This window comes from Mytilus edulis, chromosome 6 (genome assembly GCF_963676685.1).
Source record: "Mytilus edulis chromosome 6, xbMytEdul2.2, whole genome shotgun sequence".
Taxonomy (NCBI): domain Eukaryota; kingdom Metazoa; phylum Mollusca; class Bivalvia; order Mytilida; family Mytilidae; genus Mytilus; species Mytilus edulis.
In genome coordinates this window covers 41,649,261-41,663,456 of record NC_092349.1, presented here as the reverse complement: position 1 = coordinate 41,663,456, position 14,196 = coordinate 41,649,261, and the positions used below count along the sequence as shown (strand labels likewise).

General features: G+C 32.3%; 1 protein-coding gene across 1 annotated transcript; it reads left to right on the top strand.

The window, feature by feature from the left end:
• Nucleotides 1–5,906: 5,906 nt before the first annotated feature.
• On the top strand, nt 5,907–7,946 carry LOC139527648 (uncharacterized). Its single transcript, XM_071323183.1, has 2 exons — nt 5,907–6,155; nt 6,633–7,946. The coding sequence occupies exons 1-2, from the start codon at nt 6,042–6,044 to the stop codon at nt 7,902–7,904; spliced, it is 1,386 nt and encodes a 461-aa protein (XP_071179284.1). The 5' UTR covers nt 5,907–6,041; the 3' UTR covers nt 7,905–7,946.
• Nucleotides 7,947–14,196: the final 6,250 nt, after the last annotated feature.

Below are 14,196 nucleotides of genomic sequence, written 5' to 3'. Positions count from 1 at the left end.
ATTTCACTGTCGAAATAATTGTTGTATTCGCTCATGGTTGTGTCTTTATGGTAATAACTTCTTCGCGTTCAGAACTTGCCAAAAGTATAAGTTAAAGAGAAAATAAGTACTTATTACTGTACACTTTGAATGCAATGGCTCGAATTACTTTAAACCACATAAATTCACTCGTGTATTACACGCAATACACCAATCGAACCGATCTTGCTTTTAATAAGCAAAAAAGTGTTAACCATAAACAAACAACAATTTTGCATGTTCGAATTTGTGTGAAACGTTTATAAATACATTTCCATTTAATTAAAGATTGTTCAATAAAAGCTAAATTTCAATTAACAAATGCACACAATTATCAATGTGTTTATATTCAGATTTTAAAATGTGGTTGATTGGAAGATGTGTATAATCGCCAAAGAGACAACTCTCTATCAGAAATCAAATGACGTAGAAGCCACCAGTAACTATAATTAAAAATACGATATTAAACCTATATTACATAAAAAGCTATAAATGACCCAGACCTGACAATTATTTAACACTTCAAACGCAAAAGCTAAAGACCTGATTTATATTTAAGTTAACAAATTTAGTTTGGACTCAGCCCATACATGTTCATTTGTTCTGTTAGTGACATTGCTGTACAAGATCAACTTGATAATACAGTGGTCGAAATTAGAGCGTAACAAGGTATGAAATCTACATAAACCTAGTAAAATCTTTGAGTTAGAGTATAGTAGTTCCGAGATTTTGAGAATGGAAATGGGTAGTATGTCCAAAGCGACAACACATCGACCAAAGATCAGAAAACAGCCCAAGGCTGAAATAACTAGAATAAAGAAGCCGAAGGTTTCGCCTGCTTAATTGTTATTCTGAATACTATTTTGACGGTCTTTGAGATACAGGTTTAACAACATCTAAACAGAAAACCTAACAAAAATTATTGAACTATATACCAAACATAGTCCATTTTTTACTCATAGCAACTGAGAAACTAACCTCAGCACAAAAACTGTATCTTATTAACGAATCAGGCCAATATAATAATGCAAACAAACCAGAACAACCAGACATGCATACCAGACAATGATTATAAATTCCACTATTAATTGATTTTAATTCCCACAATAAATGTTTGATTTGTCTACGCTCTACACTGCTTTTCATGAAGCTAAACGGAAAAATCGACTACATAGTTTCATGAAAAAAATCAAAATTGGAATCAAAGATGAGAATTCCTTGTTTTAGATAATTTAAAATCTTACTTTGTGAAAACCAAATGATTCCAACAACAGATACAACGGAAATTACATAAACAAAATGCTGGAAGTTTTGATCGAAAACATATTGGTTGAGTTTGGATGATAATTTTTTCAAGAGAGAGGCGAACTATATCAAAGAAATATTTAACTCACAAATCTAAGACGAAAAACGACAAGTAAATCTATTTAAAAACGTTGTTAGAGCATGTTCACACTATACGGACGTAATCTCCAACAGAGAAATGAGGAAACAGACTGAAGTTTTTAAATAGTACGTTTTACACGATAAAATATGACATGACATTTCATCACAAACTTGGGATTTGAACAACAACTGTTGCCTCTCATTTAAGGCCACGAAGTAAAATGATATGACGATTTCGTCTCCTTTTCCCGAATGTGACCTACCGAATTGAACTTCTCACCGGGTTTGTACTAGTTATCAAAGGTACCAGAATTATAATTCGGTACTTTAATTTAAAATTCCGAAGTGTTGACTACAGGGCTGGTGATACCAATCGGGGACGAAACGTCCACCAGCAGTGGCATCGACCCAGTGGTGTAAGTAGTTATCAAAGGTATCAGAATTATAATTTAATACGCCAGACGCGCGTTTCGTCTACATAAGACTCATCAATGACGCTCAGATCAAGATCATTGTTTAGCTAAACAAGCACAGACTTGAAGAGCATTGAGGACCAAAGATTCCAAAAAAAGTGTGCTTAATACTCCTAAGGTAATCTATGCCTGGGAAAAGAAAATCCTTAGTATTTCGAAAAATTAATACTTTTGTTAAATTTATATTATGACACCATTGATATTCATGTCAACACCGACTATCGGAGACGAAAACGACGGGTTTCACATGTTGAGCAGGACCTGCTTATCCTTCCAGAACACCTTTGATCACCCACTGTTTTGGGTAGGGTTCGTTTAGCTCACTCTTCGTTTTTTTTATACTGTTGTTTGTCTGTTTTTATTTTCTTTTTAGTCATGGAATTGTCAGTTTAATTTCGACTTATGAGTTTTAATGTCCCTTTTGCATCGTTCGCCTTTTTTTTAGAGAATTGAAATGATTGAGAAATTAATCCTAGAATTATGTGATAATTGCTGCTTATGTCTATCTTAAAAAAATCATTATTGATATTGTAAACTTTACGTTTGAAATATAACTTACTAGGTTAAACAGGAATAGAATGTACTAGATATATATATATATATATATATATATATATATATATATATATATCTATATCCATGAATAATCGTTTTGAAGGATGTTTGCGGTTTACAACATAAAAAGTAAAATCACAAAAATACTTAACTCCGAGAAATTTCAGAACGGAAGTCACTAATCAAATGGCAAAATTAAATGATAAAACACATCAAACGAATGGACAACGACTGTCATATTCCTGACTTGGTACATGCATTTTCAAATGTAGAAAATTGTGGATTGAACCTGATTTTATAAATGTTTTCAGTAAATCGTTCATTGGTCTCTGAATCTAAGAGAGCAAGACACACATGCAAGATGAATAAAATCTAATCTGATGGAACCAGCGGAAAATTTTGAAAAAATATTTGATGAACTCCGGCTGACTTAAGTAACCATGATTTAAATACCATGAAGCTAACAGTCAAACCTTTCAAATGACAAAATATATAACAATGGTTCGTTCGTTAAAGGGTAATCAAAACCATTTAATATTTCCGACTTTGATACAACCGATGTGCATTACGTCAACACAAGCCTCGTCTAATCTAAACAGCTGGAAGGCCTATAATCAAATTCGAAGTATTGACAACGAAACGTGTCAAATATTGCTACGGTCATATAGACTTCGATGTATATGAGCATTATACCTTCATATCCTGGGTGCAGATAAATACTACACAGCTACTTTTGCATAGGTACTATTTCTGTACCAAAAATCTGTAGTACTGGAAATCTACTAATTAAATATTCAGTACTATTTTGTTACTTAAGAATTATTGTAATATTTAGGTACTTGTATTTTACAGTACTTGATTTGTACTTGAAATTTAAGTACTACAGATTTGTGGTTGCACGGTCATATTTTCAGCATTTTGAAAGTTTGTCTATTTTAAATCTCTTAAAGTTATGATGTTTAATATGGAATACTGTGATCATTTTTGGTATCATTTTTGTAGCAATATTTTAAGTACAAATCAAGTACTGGAAAATACAAGTACCTAAATATTACAATAATTCTAAAGTAAAGAAATAGTACTAAATATTAGAAGTAAATTTCCAGTACTACAGATTTTCAGTACAGAAATAGTACCTATGCAAAAGTAGCTGTATATATCTTCGTCATATATGACTTCTGGTGGAAAAATATTCGTCTCATTGACAATCATTCACGTACATCTCCTTTTTATACGACCGCAAAAATTGATATAAAATTGGTCGTATATCGGTATCACGTTGGCGTCGTCGTCGTCCGAAGACATTTGGTTTTCGCACTCTAACTTAAATAAAAGTAAATAGAAATCTATGAAACTTAAACACAGGGTTTATGACCATGAAAGGAAGGTTGGGATTGATTTTGGGTGTTTTGGTCCCAACAGTTTAGGAATTAGGGGCAAGAAAGGGCCCAAATAAGTATTTCTCTTGGTTTTCGCACAATAACTTTAGAATAAGTAAACAGAAATCTATGAAATTTTAACATAAGGTCTATGACCACAAAAGGAAGGAGGAATTAGGGGCCGAAAACAGGTCCCAAAATAAACATTTTTCTTGGTTTTTGCACAATAACTTTAGTATAAGTTAATAGAAATCTATGAAATTTTAACACAAAATTTATGACCACAAAAAAAAAGGTTTGGATTGATTTTGGGAGTTTTTGTCCTAACGAATTAGGGGCCAAAAGGGTCAAAAATTAAACTTTGTTTGATTTCATCAAAAATTCAATAAATGGGATTCTTCAATATGCTGAATTCTTGGGGTTCTTTGATATGCTGAATCTAAACATGTACTTAGTTTTATTTATTATGGGCCCAGTTTTCAAGTTGGTCCAAATCGGGGTCCAAAATTAAACTTTGTTTGATTTCAATAAAAATTCAATATATGGGGTTCTTCAATATGCTGAATCTAACCATGTATTTAGATTTTTAATATTTAGGACCGGTTATCAAATCGGTCCACATTGAGGTCTAAAGGGTCCAAAATTGAACTTTATTTAATTTCGTCAAAAATTGAATTCTTGGGGTTCTTTGATATGATGAATCTAACCATGTATTTAGATTAAGAATATTGGAATACCACAAAGGGGTGGTAAGAATTGTCTTTCGAAGTTATGGCTCAAACTGTTAAGGAATAAGGTGCAAAAAAGAGGGGAAAATGGTTTCCAGGTTAACGGACAATTACTTAAGTACAAAACATAATTTAAAAGCAGTGTAAGGTTAGTAATTGAAACTCATTTTAATAGCTCATCTAAACTGCTCTTAAGTATATTGGAAATTTGCCAAAAACGTTGTTATTAATAAATTCCATTGGAAATTTGCCAAAAACTTTAGTTTAATGAACTTCATTGGAAATTTGCCAATATAAAATGTTGCATTGGAGTTATCTTTTTTTGTCCAGAATAGTAGTTAAATCAACTTAAATGATGACTGTATGACATTTTATATTTTATGCTGTATTTAAATGAGTAGTTTTTGTTGAAAACTCCATTAGAACAGCATAGTGAATTGCTCAAAAGCAAAACAAAAACATTTTAAGTTCATTAGACCACATTCATTCTGTGTCAGAAACCTATGCTGTGTCAACTATTTAATCACAATCCAAATTCAGAGCTGTATCCAGTTTGAATGTTGTGTCCATACTATCCCCAACCGTTCAGGGTTCGACCTCTGCGGTCGTATAAAGCTGCGCCCTGCGGAGCATCTGGTTTATATTAGTGTTTCAAATTTATTTTAATGTTTTACATCCGTGACATTTCATGAATGGTTATTCAAGTCAGCCTCAAATCATCAAATATATTACATATGTTATATCCTCAATATATATGAGGATATCTATTTTGAATATAATAATGGGAATGATCAAAAACTTTTCTGAATTATATAAAGATTCTGCACCGGTTTAATTGGGATGTTTATTATGGGAAATTAAACAGTATATATTATGGATATGTAGAAAAAAATATAGTGATGTATTGAAAAATGTAAGAAAAAAATCCAAAAAGTTAAAATTAGGAAAATATTTAAAATCTGTGGAATTCTGGATGAGATGTCAAATATCAGTGTCAATAAATAAATAAAATTGTTTATTCAACTATGATATTTCAATATGCATCAACAATTTGTACAAGGAACATGTCAATATGTATTCATCAAATTTTGGGCATAGGACATTTGAGCGAAAAAGAAAAAAGCACATAGGGTCATTTGAGCGCCGACTTCATAGGACATTTGAGCGCCGGGATATTAACCTTACCTGAGTTTTCAGACAGGACATTTGAGCGAAATTTTCCCTGATAATTTTACACGAATTAAGATTTTTTTTTAAAAGTAAGAAAAAAAAGTAAGATTTAGTTATAAATATTTTTTATTTTATTTCACACCCGAGTAATTCGACCGGTTCTGTTTATGTAAGTGAAATCCTAAGTTGATCTCTATTTACCAATCAATTCTACTATAATTCATTGGCTATGCAAATTTTCTTTGTTCTAAAATTCTTATATATATATCTATTAAGTGAAATGTCCCTTGGCACTTGAAATCTTAATACTAATAATACATGTACGTGTTAAAATGGATATTATTTTGACCGAGACTAATAAGGGAAAAAGAAGCCTTGTTTGTGACAGTTTCCGATATAGAGTGGACAAAACACTAAAAGGAGAAGAAATATCCTGGAGATGTACAGTAAGTACCTTTTTTTACAAATTTAATGTTAATGTAAACTACTTGTTCGTCTGTTACGCTTCAACTTCCATAACTTCTTTTAATTTTGATTTATATCTATATCATTATATGTCTATCTTATACCTCCTTTAGATTAATTTTTTAACACATTTGAATATAAGCTACCACATATAGGGTTAGGTATCAAGGCTCCATGTTGAAGGTCGTACTGTAACCTATATAACATTGTTAGGTTGATTTTCTAGGCACTTTACAATATTCATACAATACACTGTAAAAATTGTGCTTAGAGCCTAAACATGTTTAGGAAAATGTTTAGAAGCTAAACACATAAATGTCTGTGGTGTTCCCATTCTAAACATGTTATGAATTTCATTTCATTTCATTTCATACTACATCTTATTTTTATGTCTTGCAATAGCAAATGAAAAAGCATTTAAACACTTCAATTGTATTTGTCCTTTCAATATTTTTCAGGCAAAAGGTTGCAAAGCAAGACTGAGGACGGATTGTACCGGAACCGTTATAATTCAACAGAAAAATACTCATAACCATGATACCAGTGATCGTGACAATGAACGTCACTTGCTGCGGGTACGATCAAAAAGAAAAGCGGATGATGATATTGCTCAACGTCCTTCAAAAATTATCCGTACAGAGTTACAGAACATGGATGAAGCAAATCTAAAGTCTGAAGACATTGGCAGCGTTTCAAAGGCTATATATAGAAAGAGGCGTAAATCTCACCCTGCACTTCCTAAATCTAGAGAGGAAACACACCAATCATTAAAGAAGATTAATATTCAGTCAAATAAATTTGAAAATTTTGTGCAGTTTAATGATGAACAAACTGGTATAATTATTCTTACGTGTCCAACCAATCTTGAATGTTTATGCAGTGTGCCGGAAATTTTTATGGATGGTACTTACAAATATTGCCCAAAGTTCTTTAAACAGTTATATACTATTCATGGCTATAACAAAGGAAATTATGTCCCTCTTGTATTCTGCTTACTTCCTGGAAAGTCTGAAGAAATTTACGTGAATTGCTTTTCCTCAATTGTCAAGCTATGTTCCGATCAAGGTCACACACTTCAACCGAAAGCAGTACACGTCGATTTTGAAGAACGGGTAATGAAAGTTATGAAGGATTTTTTCCCGTCTATAGAGATCAAATGCTGTAGGTTTCACTTAGGCCAAGCCTGGTGGCGAAAAATCCAGAAAGTTGGACTTAGTCAACAATACAAAGAGCTTGATTCAGACATTAGTAAATGGCTTAAAGGGATTTTTGGGATAGCCTTTTTAGCTCCAGACGAAGTAGCCGACTGTTTCGTAGAAGATTTTATGGACGTTGTACCTAACGACAAGCCTTGTATAGAATTTGCAGATTACCTGACTGATACTTATATAACAGATGAATCGTTATTTCCCCCTCATCTCTGGGCCGAAGTTCCATCCTCGTTAAAACGTACTAACAATGGGCCCGAATCATTTCATGCCCATTATAACGAGCAGTTCTATCACAGTCATCCATCAATTTATATTTTCCTTGACACTATTATCAAATTGCAATCTGTGACTTACATAAAAATTCGGAGTTTGAACATTGATGCACCGCAGAGCCGAACAGAAAAGGAGAAGGAACAGAATCTCCGGGATTTGCATTCGAAATACTGCCAGCAGGAAATTACGAGGGATTTTTATGTCAGAAGCCTGGGATATAAGTTCCAAGCCCGAACAGACTTGTAAATAATGCCGTTGCCGAGTTTTATGACAGTGCTTTGTTTTTAGTGCTTTGTTTTTTACAATTAAAATATGTTTTAATCTTTTTGTTGGTAAACTCCTCATTTAATGAACTATATTCGTAAGAAAATGTGGTATGATTGCCAATAAGACAATTCTCTATCCAAGACTTGTTTTCGCTCAAATGTCCTACGCTTATTCTTATTTTCGCTCAAATGTCCTAAAATTTAGGCGCTCAAATGTCCTATACTTTGGCGCTCAAACGTCCTTTTTTTTCGCTCAAATGTCCTGTCAATGCGCTCAAATGTCCATTGCCGATTTTTTTTTACAATTGGCAGTTTCATTAAAGTCAAATTTTGAAGATGTTAAATATCGTTTCAGAATTTTCGACTGTCTTTTCCTGTTGATAATCTTCTTTTTCTGCAAGGCTTTGTCCATTCTTTCACTTTTGTGTAAAATTTTTTCAATTTGTCGCATGAAACTAAATATGTCATGATCTCGCGGATTATACGTTGTGACAAACGGAATAATTTTGTTTAAATTGTTCGATGATTCCTCGGTAGTTTCGGATCGCCGTGATTCTCTAACAATTGGTTCTTTTGTCAGTGCCTTTTGAATTTCGTAATGTATAACTTGTTCCGGGTAGTGTTGCTTCTTTAAATACGCTTTTAATTCTTCCAGTCTTTTATTGCGTAACATGTCTGTACTTGTAATAGTGATTATTCTTGACGCTAGATTAAAAGGTATATTTAATTTTACATGTTTTGGATGGTTTGAGTAAAAATTTAAATACATATGTGTATCAGTGTCTTTAGAGAAGATGTCTGTGACAATTTTATTGTCTTCCGTTATAATAACCAAAATATCCAAAAACGGCATTTCCCTGACATTTCTGTTAATAGAGAAACGAACATATGGATTTAAAGAATTTAAATCCGAATGAAAATCTGAGACAGATATATCCGAATTCCAAAATATAAAACAATCGTCAAGAAATCGTTTCCAGTTTTGACGTATGTAAATAGCAAATTCCTTTCCGTACTTGTGACTCTATCTTTCGTATAATAATTGTTCCAAATATCCAAGTACCAAAGTGGCATATGAAGGCGCCATTTTAGTACCCATAGCGTTCCTTTTTTCTGATGATACTATAGTATGTTCCGTTAAAGTAAAAAAAATATTTCTTTCTAGTATAAGTTTCAAAGATGCAAGGATAAATTCTTTTGTTAATCTGTTTTCAATGTCGTTTTCCGTATTTTCTAGCCAATATTTTACGGCTGTAATTCCTAAGTCATAAGGGATAGTTGTGTATAGGCTGCAGACAATATAAAAAGTAATGAGTTCTGAATTCGGGTTAACAGTTTTTGGTAGATGATTTAGAAATTCCTAATCGTCTCGTATAAAACTTGGAACTTCACGACATAAAGGTTTAAGCACAATGTCTATAAAATGGCTTAAATTCTGAGTAACGCTGTTGGGTCCGCCCACAATTGGTCAAAATTTTAAATCATTCGGTGTTAAAAGTTCGATGTATTCACTGTTTTGTTCTGATATTGCATTTGAAATTTCCTCACTTTTGTGAATTTTTGGTAAACCATAGAAATAGCTTTCTGAAAATTTTGAATTTGAAATGTAATCTATCTCTTCTTCAAACAATTCCGTTTTATGTTTCTTTAGTAATTTTTTAATCATTGTACTTGTTTGTCGATCCAATTTTTTATCTGTCACCTCATAAGACATTTCATCTTGTATCATATTTAAAATATTATCTCTGTAATACTCACGGTCCATGATTACAACTGCATTACCTTTATCCGCTTCTTTTTATTATTATTGATTTATCCGATTTTAAATTTTTTAAAGCTGTTTTTTCCTCTCGGGTTAAATTGTCCTTGACATTTTTATTGCTTGTAAGTGAATTTGTTTTTAATGTTTTAATAGTTTCTTCTAAATCTTTATCTTTTGTTGGTTTTTGAATCCAGTCTGATTTATTTCTTACCAGTGGTTTATTTTCTTCTTCTTCTTCGTTTTCTTCATTATCCTCACAAAAAATATAATTTATCCTCAATCTTCTGCCAAATTCACCAATGTCGGCTCCAAGTTGTGTATAAACCTCATTAGGTGTTGGTGTAAATTTTAATCCTCTTTTTAAAAGATTTATTTCCCTTAATTGTAATTTTTTATGCGACAAGTTTATGATTCTAGGGTGAATTTGTTACTTGTTTGTTAGGCTATTTCCTTCGGGAATGTCTCCTCGTAATTCGTGTTGACTGATGATTGAATTTGGTTCCGTATACTGCGGTCTGTTGTCCCTCCCCCTTTGTCGGTCATCCTGCGTTGTCCTAAAAAATGATTCTGTACGTTTTTCCCTTTGTATGTAGTATCATTATCATTTACAAAATTTTGTTGTCTTCTATCTGGTGCAGGATTTCATCGTAATCTTAAATTATAGTTATTCTGATTCGCATTTGTTGTTTGTTTAGAATAATGCTTTTGATTTTGAGGATACTTTGGTTTATTCCGGGGCTGGATATTTGTGTGCGAACTATGTGATAATACTGCTTGGTTTGTTAGGTTATTGTCGGTATTGTGTGAAGTTCCGGGATCATTTCTTTGTACTTTCCTTTCTTTCCGTGGAAAGGTTTTCTTTCTATATTCGTTATCAAACTGTGTGTTTTCTTCAGTAACGAATAAATCACCTAAATGTTCTTCGTATTCTTCAAGCCATAGCTGTTTCCGTTCCCAGATTTGTACAGATTTAATTTCTTTTTTTTCACAATCAGATCTCCATAAATTGTTAATACTTTCTGTGATTTCGGCGTTAAATTTTGCAACAAAAATTTCGTACATTTCTTCATCTAATTTTTTGTAGTTATGTTCATATCTGTTAGCTTTATTTTTCAAAAGGTTAATTTCCAATCTCAAAATTACGAATAGCATTCTCGCGGCGAATATAAATGTCATCAGTGTGTTCTCCGACAATGGTTTTTGGTCTAAACTTTTTTGGAATTACTGGCATTTCTTTTCCCAACCATATTTCGTAAATAATTACAGTATTTTGACTTTTAAGAAAGTTCCAGAAATTTTGTTTTCTCTCATTTAATTTTCGTTGAGATAATGGATTTTATTAAAAGTTCTTGTGAGTTGACGGCTTGCTGTTCATCCACAATATTGAAAGATATTTTCAGTTCTCGTTTAAGAGTTTCAATGATTTTAGATTCATCAATTTTTTGAGTCTTTGAAATATTTATCAGCTCTCTTAAATCTTCATGAATTGATATCAACTTACTTGATAATTCTTTAAATGCTGTAGTCTCCATATTAATAATGATCCTCAGTTGTTCGAATCCCGATTATTATCATGCCAATACATACGTAAGTAGATAAGAAAAGGTTAAGTAAAGTCCGTATGCTGGTAACATATAAGAAAATTAATTATTGTTAACGTCAATCAATTGTTTTATTTATATACAAGTCACATTACCTGAAGATCTGCGGAAGCAGTGAAAGTACTAGTAAAAAAGTGATGCATTGAAACCGTTATTATCTTATAATAATTTTCTTATATATATATATTATATATATATGAGTCCAAAAGATTGTGTAACAATACCGATAAATAGATGGAAAACAAAACACTAAAAATCTTTTAGACTCATATAATTTTTCCTGTTAGTGTAGTATTGTCAATTTTGATGATCCAATACCTAGTAAGTTTACTGGTTGGTAGATTCTTATAGACTATATATATATTATATATATTATATATATATATATAACTCGTCTAAACATCAACCCAACAATGTTAGATCTGTAAATTTGCTTTCGCAAATTTTTGGTTCTTCCCTCGCCGGGATTCGAACCCATGCTACTGTGATATCGTGACACCAAATCGTCTGTCACTGCAGCCGTCCCGCTAGACCACACGACCACCTGGGCTCTCAAAAAAAGAGCTTTCGCTGGCCGTGTGTTACCTTTCCTCGTCAGTTTTAATCTAGCGGCGTACTACAGTACATGATATATAAGGCATGAAGATGTTATTGTTACAGATCAGCTAAATTATCTATAGTAAAGGATCCTACAAATTAATGTAATATACAGTCACAGAAAATAATTATATTTATAAGTACGTCTGAGTCAGTGACAACTCTACAACAGATGTATCCATCGGATCGCCATCAATGATGGTGATACATGGCTGTGTACATAATGTATATACAACTCGTCTAAACATCAACCCAACAATGTTAGATCTGTAAATTTGCTTTCGCAAATTTTTGGTTCTTCCCTCGCCGGGATTCGAACGAGTCTAAATTGAAAATTACGTTCAAACCTATGATTGCGTTGGATAAAAACCGCAATTTTTATACGTGTGCATGTAAAACAAATTTCGTTGTAGAAGGGTATAAAAACAGCACAAACAACATTTTCCAAAAGACCAAAAAAGTGAAAAAGTATAGTTAAACAAAACGCATTTGACTAACAGGTCGAACAACTAATGTTCTTAAACCCTACTGACTGCCATTGGCGATTGCCAAATAAAATTGATCACAAGATGTAACAAAATGGATCTTAATATAAATTTAATACTAAACAGAAAGCGATAAATTTGTGACCAAGATATATATCAATTATATGGTCATTTTTATAAATTTTCTGTTACAAAACTTTGTGAATTTTTCGAAAAACTAAGGATTTTCTTATCCCAGGAATACATTTCATTAGCCGAATTTGGCAAAACTTTTTGGAATTTAGGTCCTCAATGCTTTTCAATTTTATTCTTGTTTGGCTTTACAACTTTTTTTATATAGTCTGCTGAGTCTTATGTAGACGAAACGCGCGTTTGGCGTATGAAATTATAATCCTGGTTCCTTTGATAATTATATATATATATATATATATATATATACAATGTTAAAAATATTTACATGTTGGACTACATCAACTTGTTCCGAAAAGAGCAAAATAATGATAACTAATTGTTTATATTCAACCAAATTTTTCAGAGACGATTTCCAAAAATTTATGGACGAGGAGAAGAGAAATAAAGTCGAACAACAATCTTCAATTTCGTAGTTTATTTTGGACATTAACATTTTTGATTTGAGCGTCAATGATGAGTGTTTAGAAGACGAAACACGCACGCGTCTGGCACAAAAATGAAATTTCAATCATGATATCTTTGATGATATTATTTTCTGTTTCTACAATTAAATAAAGAAGATATGTATAAGCATTGAACGAAAGGAATAAATACTGTAGATTATAAAAAGCCACAAAACCCATGTTTTCATTTCATCATTTTCAACTCAGTCTTGTTTGATTTGTGAAAGGGCTGACACAATCAAAGAGCTGATAGCTCTGAGGCGGAAGAAGGTGAATAAAAGGTAACTTGAATTACCATTAAAGCAGCCCCATTAACCCAGCCTGCTTTGTTCCATTATCGTTATGACGGTGTTTTTTTTTCTTCAAACAAGAATGTGTCATAAGTACATGGATTTCCCATCCGTACAATCATTTGCTATGTTGAGTGGACCGTGAAGATTAGGTAAAATCTTTAATTTGGCAGAAAAATTAGAAAGATTATATCATTAAGGAACATATGTGTACTAAGTTTCAAGTTGATTGGATTTCAACTTCATCAAAAACTACCTCGACCATAAACTTTAACCTTGAAGCAGGACGGACTGACAGACCAGAAAACATAATGCCCATCATAATGGGGCATAAAAATAGTAAGACTTGTTACATAGCTGCCAACTTTTGAAAGTTTTTGACAAAGCCATATGAAATACAACAATCCACATATCTACCAACTCTTGTCATGTACGATTAATTTGGAACACATTTCGCATACTTCGGTACTTGACCTTTTGAAAACTGTCTGTCTATAAATTTAGAAATTTTAAAGAAACTAAGGTTTCAACTCCCTCAGACAAAGTTGGTTTTATGTGGATTTGGCTATGTTAAAGGTCACTTTAATGTCATGTATACCTTCAACCGTTTTAGTTCTGATACACCGATTGCTTTCAAATATTTGGCTTTAAGCGTTCCTCGTGGAGGTAAATCTAGGCAACAGCATTGCAAGCATGAAATGTATAAAGTGTTGTTTCAAATTTTTACAGTAGCACTGGGTCAGAAGACAACCTAAATGAGACAATATTTCTAATCCCCACCACCCTTCCATGTTAAAACGTTCGGGCCAATTTACCTGTTGTGTAAAATAACAAAATTGATATTATCTTTACGTCAAATGGGTAAAAGAATTAAGCGTATATCCAAAGTCGGAAAATTACAG